This window comes from Empidonax traillii, unplaced genomic scaffold (genome assembly GCF_003031625.1).
Source record: "Empidonax traillii isolate 1590-97213 ecotype Southwest subspecies unplaced genomic scaffold, ASM303162v1 scaffold602:size389650, whole genome shotgun sequence".
In the NCBI taxonomy this organism is placed as follows: Eukaryota; Metazoa; Chordata; class Aves; order Passeriformes; family Tyrannidae; genus Empidonax; species Empidonax traillii.
Genome location: NW_020955795.1, coordinates 254,831 through 266,630, shown reverse-complemented (window position 1 = coordinate 266,630; position 11,800 = coordinate 254,831). Strand labels below are relative to the sequence as shown.

Genomic DNA, 11,800 nt, shown 5'->3' with positions numbered 1-11,800 from the left:
TAAAGCCCCTGGAAAGTTTCCAGTCCGTTAATGATGGGGGAATGCTGCTCCCAAGATATATTTTGCATTAAGAGAGTCTGGGAGAATCGAGGTGGAGACAAGGATCTCAAGCGCAGAACCCACCCACTCCCACCTGCGTGCTTTAGAAGTCATGCTCCATCTTGTGCTCTTTGTGATGCAATGAATGGTTCAAGCTGTGCTAAAAGCCCAGCCCAAATTCAGGAGTAGCAAAGTGAACCCGCCCAGCTCCTTGTGGTTAGGAAAATGCCTGTGAAGTGAGGGAGGTGGGTTCAAAACCCTGAGGCTGGTAAAGGAAACTAATTCAAGCATCTCTTCTGCTGGGCAAGTTCCCTAACCACAGAGGCAGCGTGCAAAGGCAGCAGGCTCTGCCCAATGGGCTGATGGAGGAAATGCTCCTGCACCACCTCCGTGAGGAACACCGGCAGTTCAGTTAAACCCATAAGCTCAGTTTTCCCTGCTGCTCCCTGCCTTGACACAGAGTGGTCGCTTCCCGAAAGCCTCCGTGTTCTGACACATAATATATGATGCTGGGATCTGGGTCATTCTCTCGGCTGAAGCAGTTACCTCCTTTCCTGCACCAGCAGGGGGGAGCCCATGTCCTGTACTGGCTCTGGAGTGCTACCAACACTGGATGGACATCCTTCTGTCCTTTCTGTGTGTGACTGGTCTTTCTGTGACAATGGTACTGGTTTCTAACCCCTTCTGATGACGGAGCCAGGGAGGCCTGGGCTGCTCTCACACAGGAGTGCCAACACCCCAGGCTCACTCTGCAGTGGCTCTCAAGTTGTCTCTTACTGGGTGGCAGGATCTACACTTGCCAAGTTTTCCCAAATCTCTCCAGCTCAAGACTAGGAACCCAGCAGAGCCCCAAGAGGGATATATCCTCAACAGGAACCAAACTTCCTCATTTCCAAGCCAAGAGGTGCTTGGATGAAGCAACCTTTGGGCACAGATAGCGCCTGTTTCTGAAACTCTTACTGCAGAGTTAAGCATTGCCTGTAGCTCATCACAACATCTGTGTTGCCCACAGACTAACGAGACCCCAGGGTCACTGCAAGTGTACCAGTACCTTGGCACGTGAACCACTGTAATGACAGGCACTCCTACCCTACTGTGGGCTGGGATAGCTCAGATCAGACACAGCACGTGGTTTTCCAGTTCCTTCCTCAAGCAGCAACAGAGAACTGTCTCAGCACTACAAAGGGATCTGCTGCTCTCAGGACAGACCATGACCAGCCACAACTCTGTACAAAATTCCACACCAGAGTACAGAAGCTGCCTGGACTGCAGGAGCAAAGTGCTGTTCTGGAGAGCTCACCCTGCGTTTCTTCCCCAGGCATGTGACTTACATCCAACCTGCAGTTTTAATGACCAGTCACTAGATCTTAAAGTGCTTTTGCAATCATTCTCTCAGCTTTACTTCCCTGAATGACATGGTGAGAGCTGCTGTCACCTCACTCTCCTAGTTACTGGTATGTTGAGCATCAAACATTCTCATGGAACAAAACTGATTGACAGATCAACCCCACTGCAGTGCTACTACACAGCGGTGACTCAGGAGCACCTCTCCAAATGCCTGCTCCTTAGGGCAGCATGAAGAAGAGTGGTTTCTGAATTTGCATCAGCACTCTAAAACATCTAGGCATCATCACCCCAAAACCTCAGTCTTCCACCTGCTCTGATGCAATAGTCTGGGATGGATGCAAAAGCTTTATGGCTGTTCTGTCCACAGGTGAGTTGTTTAACACCAGAGAGCAGGCTCGCTTCCTCTGCAGTCACACCACTTTGCTCTACTACACCTTAAGCTAAAAATGTTCCTTTGAAGTGAGTGTGGATCCAAGTATAGCAGAGAGAGCTAACAATCTCTCTCACTTGAAAAAATCCTGGGCAGTAATAAAAAATGAGTGTGGATCCAGGGATGCCACAGAGTGCTAACAATGTGAAAACTAACTCTCAAATGCTCCAGAACTCATCCTGGATCCAGGGATGTACGAAGAAATTGTTGTCACACTGTAGCCTTAGCTAGACATCCGTAAAGACTTTTTGTAAGGCAATAGGAAGGTTTAGCTGCTCAGAACTGTCCTCTGGAGATTTAATGATCTAATCTAGGGTTCTTCAATAATTGCCCAACTCCCATTAGATCACTAGAAGCAAGTACCTTCCCAAAACTGAGCTCCACAGATACAGACAAGTCACGTAACTGAGAATATGGCTGGTTTCCTACAGGAAAAAACACAAGACCAAATGTATTTCACACAGTGTTATTCACACATTTTCATTTTGATTTTTACAGTATATACATGTGAACATTACATTATTCAATACGAGCCACCTGGAGTCAAACCTAATCAAACTGGTCCATAAACAATCTATATCAAAAAGCAATACTTGAGCAAAAAGTCTAGTGGTTCTACCCAAAGCCTAAAATAGGTGAAAGGAAACCCAGTGATTTTCATGTTCCTGGACAGAATTTCTGCACAAATGATTTTAGGAGAGCAAGTGGAAGATTATGTTCAAGATACTGAAAGCACCAAGGATGACGGTTACAGGACTGTTTAAATTCAACCATGGCATGAGTGCTACAGGGACAAAGTACTGGGACATTATCAGTTTCTGCCTGGACATCCCCGAAAGCCTGACGTACCGTCTTACATGCTGAAGGAATGTCGGCTCTGTGGATTATAACACACGGCACAGGTACACAGGGTACAGATAGTCACTGAGGGGAATTGATGTGTCCAAGAAGTGGCTCAGGAGTCATCCTTTGGGTGACTACGGGAAAGCTCTGGCTCCAGTGACAGGGCTTACACCTCCGGAGAGGGATTTTGTGAACTGCCATGCAAAAACTACTTGGCAATTAGAATTGTGCTTACTCAAAATAACGAGGCCTACTACACCACTTCATGCAGGCACGGGAAGCAGGCCAGGACAGACTTTCCCATTTGCCTATTAATGAGTCAGCGCTACCCTTAGGAGAGCAGCGCCTCAGATGTACGCTTTAGTAACAGTTATGTAAAGCTGGTATCAACAGTAACATGACAGAAATCCTTTTACAAGTTTATACCACTGCTATTTTCTTTCCTCGTGATCACACCCCTACCATAACAGCCTTTTATCTGGTCAATGCTCAAGACATTGTTTCCAAAATATCATGTCGATCAAAACTTTAGGTTAAGCCATCCAACGTTTTACACAAAATACTTACTTCAACAACATACAAAGCACTTTCTTTATCTTTCAGAAACTGAATATACAAAGTAAGCTTTTTCCAAAATATTTCCATAGGCAAAGGATTAAAAAGGATTTTAATTATACACATATGGTCACAATTCTGCCTTAAAAAGATCATTGGGAAATGTACATAAGGCCGCTTGTAAATGTACATCATCTTTATGTTACTGTTACAATGTCATATGTCCAGAGAAAAAAATTGACAGTATCATACATATTTGCTTTATGCTGGGAGAAGGCTATTCAAAAATACAGTACTCTTCTGTACAAAAAAATCATGCCACATTTATTAAGATGGAAGAAGCATTGGTTTCTGTGATAACCAAATATTTCAGTCCACTTCTTACTATGCTTATTTATCCCAATTTAAAATTTGAACAGATTGATTTCCCAAAGTGTCCATATGAACAGAATCAACAGCTATGTTATAAACAAAACATAATGTTTCTCACAATAGATAAAAAGAAAGCCAGTTCATATTTTTGAAACCATATAAAGATAGAATTTTAAAAAAATCACTCTTGATTTGCTGAAATAAATTTACATTATACAACACTATATGCCAGGGGGAAAGAAGGGAATGGGGATATGAATATACACTAAAATGCAAATTTTTGTCCCAAAAAGGGGTAAAACAAATTACATTTACAGCATGAAGGTTTACAAATGTACATCTGTACAACCAAGGTAAGCATCACTACTAAATTAGCAAGGCTTTGTAATAAACATCAAAACGAGAGATTTGTTTTCAAACTGTAAACTTACACCTATTAACTACACGTATACAATGCATATATTTATAGGAAGCAAAAAGCTATCTGAATATTTAATCAATCATGCTTAAATGTTGAGCTATCGAGTTTACTTTTCAGTGGCCCCTTTTCTCTTCATCATTACCTATTTTTCGCATCTATAGTGAGAAAGCAAAATAAATGCTCAACACTTTCAAATCCTTACAATTCTATATGCAAAATAAAAAAATACAAATCTCTACTTTTCCTGCTTGTAAAACTGACTGTAAAGTTAATACAGGGTTCACTCCTTTTCCAACAGCGTACTTGACTGAATGGAAGTACCACCATCATTTTCATCCCTCTACCTTGTACAACAATTAAATATATAAGTATATACAGCACTTTATTTTTAATACATCGCTAGAGAAAACCTTAGGGCACCATTTAAAAAAATCTGTATCCACAGCAAGTGCCGAAAGCTAGTCTTTTAAAGTTTCCATTGTTTTGTTATTCCCTACTTTATTTGCTGTGCCCTGTTTTGTTATTTGGATAGGATGTTGTGAACCACCAAAATACAACTTAACTTTTCAACATGTTAAATAATGTTTATGCAGCTGATCAATTTTAATCTGGTATAAAAGACTTCACACAAAAGGGAAAAATAAGGATTAATTCTATATACAACTCTATAAACCTGTTGTGCTATGATGCTGGGTAGACCTACCAGATTGCAAGCCAGTGTATTAAAAGAATACTGTACTTTTTCCCTTTAAAAACTATTTCAGTGACTTTACAAGGTAAAAATTTACAAAATATGTGACAGCTATTTTGATACAATTACATCATATACAGGCATTCTGTGCTTTGCCAGCCATCCAATCTGATAGGTCTCCGGATCAGGGCTGGAGATATTTTTTCTTTTTTTTTTTTTAATAATTCACTCCCCAAAAATATACACAAGAATAAAAATTTTACAAATGGATGAACAAAGTCAATAAATAGATTTAAAAAAATCAGAACATTTAGAGTTAAGTTGTAGGTTTTGATAATTCACAATTTAATTTTTCTTCCATTTCTCTTCGTCTTTTACAGCATTCCATTTGGTGGTCCACCAATTGGCCCCAGATCAGCACTGTTCTTCAGGTAATACTTTTCCAGCTTGGCCAGAATGTGTTTGCCATAGGTATATTTACGCAGAGTCGTGATGTGGGGTCGAATCTGTAACAACAAACAGATTTGTTGGGTTTTTTTAATATCCAAACTTTAAAGTAGAGGTGACTACACTTTCAAAATACTACAAAAGATGCTAAGAGGCTGTATTTCGAAATTTTGGAATTTTCTGGAAAGATATCAAGGTGGTGATTTTGACTCACCAAATAACTGAGGTACCCATTGCAAAAGGGAGGTGATACCTTTGGGAAAGTCCTGTTGGTGACTGGGGGAAGCAGAGCTGCAGGAATACCCTGTAACGTTAAATAGCCCAGGGCCACTATGGCAACAGCACTTTTCTCCATGTCTGGATATTCTTAAGTAGAAAATGTGCCTGTATGTTACCAAGTGTGGAAATCTCTTCTGGGGGAACTGCAGAATGGATTTATACCCACAACCAGAAAATAAAAAAGAGAAACATGTATTACCTGTTTTTCTTCTTTTACATTAATAATGATGACAGATTCTACATTTTCATATTAAGAGTATTTTCACACAAAAGCTGGCACAAAGAGAGGCTACAAAATCCAACTTCTGAAACTTTTCTGTAGATTTCTATTTTTAGCTCAGTGCTCAGAGACCTGAATACATTCTGCTTTACCAAGCTCCACTGAATTTAATGCTTATGCATCAAGTTCCAGATGACAGAAGTAGTGAGTTTCACATCTAGAGGGAAAGGTGCACTAGCAGAAAAATTCACATATATAACATTTTTTAATCACTACAACCATGTAGAAACGTACCTTGTGCATTATTATCTTCCTCTGGGCAGGTTCAGCCATGTCAATCATCTTCTGCACGACGTAGTTGGCGTACTGGTCCTTCATCATGGTGTATAAGGCACTGTGAGGACCATCGTTCTGGCAGCACACCTCGTCAATCAGTAAAGCTCTTTCAGCACGAGAAGCATGAGTCACGCATTTTTCTACCACATTGCTGAAAAATAAGACATAAATGAATTAGGGGACTGAAGATGCAACATTCTTTCACGTAGCAATTTTAAATTTTCCTGAACAGTTCAGGTATCTTAACGACAGTAAAAAGGAAACTGCAAACACATCAAGTCCGGAGTTCCAAATCTTCAGTCTGTAATGACTGAGAAAGTTACAGGATTAAACACCCCTAGTCGTGTAAAAATAGGTACTTTCTGATACTTATTATCTTGTAGGAGAGATTTTCTACTGGACCTACAGTAGATATACTGGATCTCAGGCTGCAGATGTGTTCTAGTTCATCTATTTTGGTTGTGGGCCCTTTGAAGACACAACAGAGAAAACCAGATACGAGGCCTCCTGCTTTTTGAACAAAGGTGCTTTCCAGGAGCACACCTATAGAGATTCTGTCAAATATTCCTTTCGTAGAGGAAGTCTCTGCCCTTCCAGGTATCTCAGAAGCTGGAAAGGCCATCAAAGCTTATAACAGAGCAAAGTCATTCCTGTCCTAAGTTTGTGCTTTAGAAATAAAGCAAGTTAGAGGATCATGAACAGTTCTACTTAGACAAAGAAAAAGATCCAGATAAATTTGCTAGTTTGCAAACAATTTTTAAAATAAATGCCCCCATAATGTCGAGTGCATTTCTACTTAATAATGATAAGGTTAGTCTCACTAAATCATCCAGGATGAATTGTGAGGTATGTTTTTCCTTAAGCAAAAGGCACATAATCCGTAATTTGGCGAAAAGCGTGAAAGGTTGAATTTTAGGTTCTAATTTCGTAACAGTTCAGGACTCCTCTAATAATCTTTGAGACTTCCTACCGCAGAAAATCTTTGTCAGACTGAACCACCCCTTTTTAATGTGAGGCTTGTTATACTGATAACTGATAGTTAGGAACTCCCATCTTACTGTCATCGTATCACGCAAGTTCTAGGAGAGCTTTTCACCTGGCTCTGAGATCTTCACATGGGGACTTGGAACCCATTCCCTGCACGTGCACAAAGTGAACAAAAGGCATCCCATAAACCCACAGAATCTTTATTGTTCTGCTACAGAACAGCACTTGCCCTTTCCCTTCCCCAAATCTAGTATAGTAATGCCACTACTGTTCATCTCCATAAAAATAAGAAATTTCAGGAGGCAAAGTGCCACAACAGAAAAAAAATTATATCCTTCTCATAACACAATAAATAAACCCAACACTACAACTTCACAAGGTTAGTGAATCTTTAATATATGAAGGCTGTGCAATACCTGGCAAATTTGTGCTGACTCAGAGCTAGAACTTTTCCTCTTATTTCTGAAACTATTTTACTCTTGTCTTCAGGACGACCGTGCTCCAGTACATGTTGGATAACGTAATTTCCATATTGATCCTGAAAATAAGATTACTTCAATTTTCTTTTTGTTCATACCAAGTAATAAATACAACTTTTGCACGTGAGTATAATGTTTCAAATTACTATTTGAATGGATATAAGGAAAATACGATAATGTCAACATTACAGAAATAAAGTGATGCAAGAAATACTGCATCAAGGATTACTTAACGGACCACAAATTTTACATGAAAAATATAAATAATCTGTAAACCCAGCTTTTTGCTGGAGTATCATTTATCCTCTTAAAGAAACCAATCTTCAAATTTAGGATCATGCTTTTTTAACAACTGTAATATCTTCCTGAACTCTGGTTCCCCAAGAGAGCTGTGTTTTAACTAGAGACTTGTATATAGAAGAAACCACTGAGAAATAAACTTGATTGTGAATATGCAGCAAAAGGCAATTCTTGCCTTTAATGGGTGAAAATTCCTAATGAACACAGAAACCTTTCCAGTATTTCAACAATGTATTTGTGTTTAGACATTAATAGAAGTCATCTGGAGGACACCAAGACAAACTATGAAAAGGCAATTTTTGCAATAAAAATATACTAATTCTGTGCATTTACAATGTATATTCGCAGCTACAGTCAAAAATGCAAGAAAAAGGCTTTTTATATCTTCTTTGCCTCCCAACTTCCAAATTCATTTTCATTAAAACTACGGAAGGAAAGAAAAACAAAAAATCAATGTCTACAAAACTAAAAAGAGGCAAATGCATTTAAACTATTTCTTAAATTAGGACACAGGAATAAATTATGATAACAACAAAAAGCTCTAAAATGCATCAAGAAGTGAGTACACATGCACTAACCTGCACTAGCTGTTCTGTGTGTTGATGCAGTTCTTCTAAGATTGGCAAAGTCTGCTCAGCAGTGCAGTGTTCCAGAATACGCTGAATTACTCTACAACCATATGGATGAGTTGAAAGTACGAACACCTTGAAATAGGATTGTAAATTGAAGTTAAGCCAACTGAAGTTCACAGATATAGTAATATTACTGCAATCAAAATGGAATTGAGGATGCCAACTACTACTATTAAAAAACGTTTTGCCTGTCAAGACCACAATTCCATCTCCAGTCAAAGTCAGGAAAAGATGAAAAATCAGGTTTTTGTGTGTCAAGGATTCCAGTACCCATACAACCAAGAACTCAAGTGTTCATTATCATGTTTCTAGCCTATATTTCTTTCTAGCCTACGTAGCTGCAAAGGAAAGCCTGGAAATATGACCCTTAGTTAAGCACTGTTCAACTTTCAAGTTTTTCTTTTAACTTAGTTAATTCTCAAATTTTAAGATTTGGACAATTATAAAGAGGAGTTCTATTATGGTGGCTAATCTTCAACAATTTCACATTCCACGACATACAACAGGCTCTCTGTTATAGATACAAAATTTGTAAATAACTGTTCAAAATGTACAGCCAAAATCTTTCTTATTCCTTTTGCTTGCTTCTCCAGAAACTAGGTTTGTGTTTTGGGAATTAATTCAGAAGATTTAAGTGTTGGTCAGGACTAAACACAGAATCTTGTCTGATTAGACATCAACCCAAATGATGCAGGCAGGTGAAAAGGATAAGTACTGTGAGGTGACAAGACTAAAGCATGGCATTTTTCTTTCGCTACTTTCATACTAGCCCGTATTTTCTATATATAATTAATTGGAGCTTAGGATGAATGTTCAGTAAACATAGTCACACTTCAGTCAACAGGCTCTATCTACAGTTTAGAAACTGCATCTCATGTACCTCATAGACACTTTTTGATATAAAAAGCCCCAACTCAGAAAATTTGGTGTGCAATTTACTACTATGTACCACAGAAATTCAGTACTGCTGTTGTGTAAAATATGAAAGCTATTGTAGATTTTATTAGGAAATACATTTGGTCATTCATTACAGTAGAATTTAGTTACATGGCCAAGTTAGTAAGATTTTTACGATTCTTCTCAAGATGATGAAAGTACACGTTTGTCTCAGAGTGTTAAAACGTTATTTAGCTGCAGCATATTCACTAGCCTGCAGCACAGTATCCATCTTATTTTAATAACTTTTTTGGAAACAAAACAAAAACCACTCTCCTTCACTCAACATCAGCCAATATGTAGGGAACAGATCACTGTACTTCATGACAGTACTTCCTTAGCAATACACATTAATTGGGAAGAACTGAAAGACACACAGGCAACAAAAGCAACAGAGGAAGAGAATGGAATTTTTAATGAAAAATATATTCTAGAGACCACATACTTTATTATTATATCAAAAATGGCTCTGTCAAAAGTTATGAAGGAAATCTGACATGGTGTTACCACAAAACACAAACATAAAGCCTGCCCATACACCAAAGCCCTGGTATGTACTTATATTACATCCACCGGGTGTATTTATAATACATCCAAACAGGTCTTTCTAGAGCCTCCTCTCCAACAGATTCATCTTTTCACAGCATGTTAACTGTCTCTTCAACAGCTTTTCCATTTTATCATCCCTATTTTCATCTTATTTAAAACAAGCTGACTGCAAAGTGTCAAATGCTATCTTGTGTATGCAAATGATGGACAAGGGCCTGCAAAGCTAAGCAACCTCCAGAAGAGGAAACGAAGTGTTGACACTACCTGTCCTTTGAATGCATCAATGATGAACTGCAGTGACTGGGGCTGAACACACTCAATACATTTCTGTACAACATGGTTTCCATTTTGATCTTTCACACATTTCAGAACATGGCCATCCAGCTCTTTCACCATTTCGTTCTGGGAAAAAAAAAAAAGATTATTCTTGTCTTTACAATGATTTTTACCCTCCTCCCCACCAAAGGTGGAAAAAAATTTCATTTCATGCTAACTACAACCTTCATATTTACTGGTGTTAATTGTGTCTCAGCATTTTCATTTAAACAACTGTTTTAGTGCCTAGGGCATTTCATGATGAAGGGAATAATTAATTAAACAACTAAAATAAACAATTTAAGCAAGTAAAAAGATGGACAGAATAAAAAAATACAAATAAAATAAAAAAGTATTGCTCTAACTTACAATTACCTGCTGGTCAGGTGAGATTGACTCGAGCGCTTTCTGAATAACACGACAACCATACATCTGGAGGGCTAATGGCAGAACATGACCACGAATGCGTGTTGCTAGGGCTAACTTTTGATCCAGGCTTCCAAACTAAAAGAAAATAAATATACAGTTAACAAATGAAGACATATTGCAGCATGCTGGGACTTATATGTCAGAGTAACTATTTTCATAATGTACTACACGATAGTAATACAACTTTGTTGGTAACACCTGAATGATATTTCACTTTGTATTTTTGTGGGTATATTTATCAGAATCTTTTCTAAATGCAATATTTTCTAATATTCCACATCCAGTCACATACCTGCTATCAAATACATGACCTTGAAACACAACAGAAGAAATCAAAATAGTTTATACTTCTCTGTCTGTAGCAATATTTAAATGCAATAAACCACTTATTCAGGTAAATTATATCAGGAAAATTTATTACAGGTCACTACAATGTATGAACCCAAACCAGATTTTTTCTGATATCTTGAACTTGTATTGGCCAGTGTATCTCACATCTTGCATACTAAGCAAGCTTACAGTACACATTTGTGTACAGTAATAGGAGGGGACAGGGAAGTGAGGGGAGGTATTTCAACACCTGGAGTAGATTCTTGGTAATTTCACGTCTTTCTTGAACAGCGATTCTTAGGATGGGCACTTTGGGAAATCTAGGAATATGTGGGGTTTGCAGAGCAAAATCAAAATAGTTTTATAAAATGGCTGTGTTAAGAGTATGATTCAACCAATGTTTCTCACCAGTAGCTGATTCCTGTCTTTATTATCCTGTTCATACAGTAGAAGTCAAGCTTCATAACTAATACACATAACCCTGTTCCCAGATACCCACACAAGCTCCTCAGCTGGCACAGTACGAGAGAGGACACAGAAGTGCTCACTCGGACAATCAGCTGGTAGCACCAGCAAAGTTCATCAAAATCAGCAGCGTTGCTGAGAACTGTCCAACTCCACACCTGTAGTGAACTCTGAGGAAAGCTCAACCAACTTCACCCGCCTACTCAAACAGTGAACTAAGGTCCCTTTTTACACCTAAGACCAAGTGCACTTTTCTTGAGTACTGTTCCTCAGCACTAGGATGAAAACACTTAATTGACAATAATTATCTATGTATCCATCTAACTTAATATTAAGGAAAAAAACAGTAACTGATGACCCTTGAGCAAGATTAAGACCTTACACACCATATGTCAGTG

At 38.5% G+C, this 11,800-nt stretch overlaps 1 protein-coding gene across 7 annotated transcripts in view; it reads right to left on the bottom strand.

Annotated features, from left to right (window-relative positions):
- Positions 1-2,266: 2,266 nt before the first annotated feature.
- PUM2 (pumilio RNA binding family member 2) overlaps positions 2,267-11,800 on the bottom strand; it is a 69,327-nt gene continuing 59,793 nt past the window's right edge. For 4 of the 7 annotated variants that reach the window (XM_027898549.1, XM_027898546.1, XM_027898545.1 and 1 more), the window contains 6 exons: positions 10,548-10,682; positions 10,128-10,265; positions 8,325-8,450; positions 7,384-7,505; positions 5,939-6,131; positions 2,267-5,204 (listed from right to left, as the gene is read on the bottom strand). In XM_027898549.1, the coding sequence (XP_027754350.1) occupies positions 5,073-5,204; positions 5,939-6,131; positions 7,384-7,505; positions 8,325-8,450; positions 10,128-10,265; positions 10,548-10,682 (846 nt within the window). In that variant the 3' untranslated portion in view covers positions 2,267-5,072. The remainder of the gene's footprint in view (positions 5,205-5,938; positions 6,132-7,383; positions 7,506-8,324; positions 8,451-10,127; positions 10,266-10,547; positions 10,683-11,800) is intronic. The other 3 variants (XM_027898548.1, XM_027898547.1, XM_027898552.1) reach the window with 1 other exon arrangement.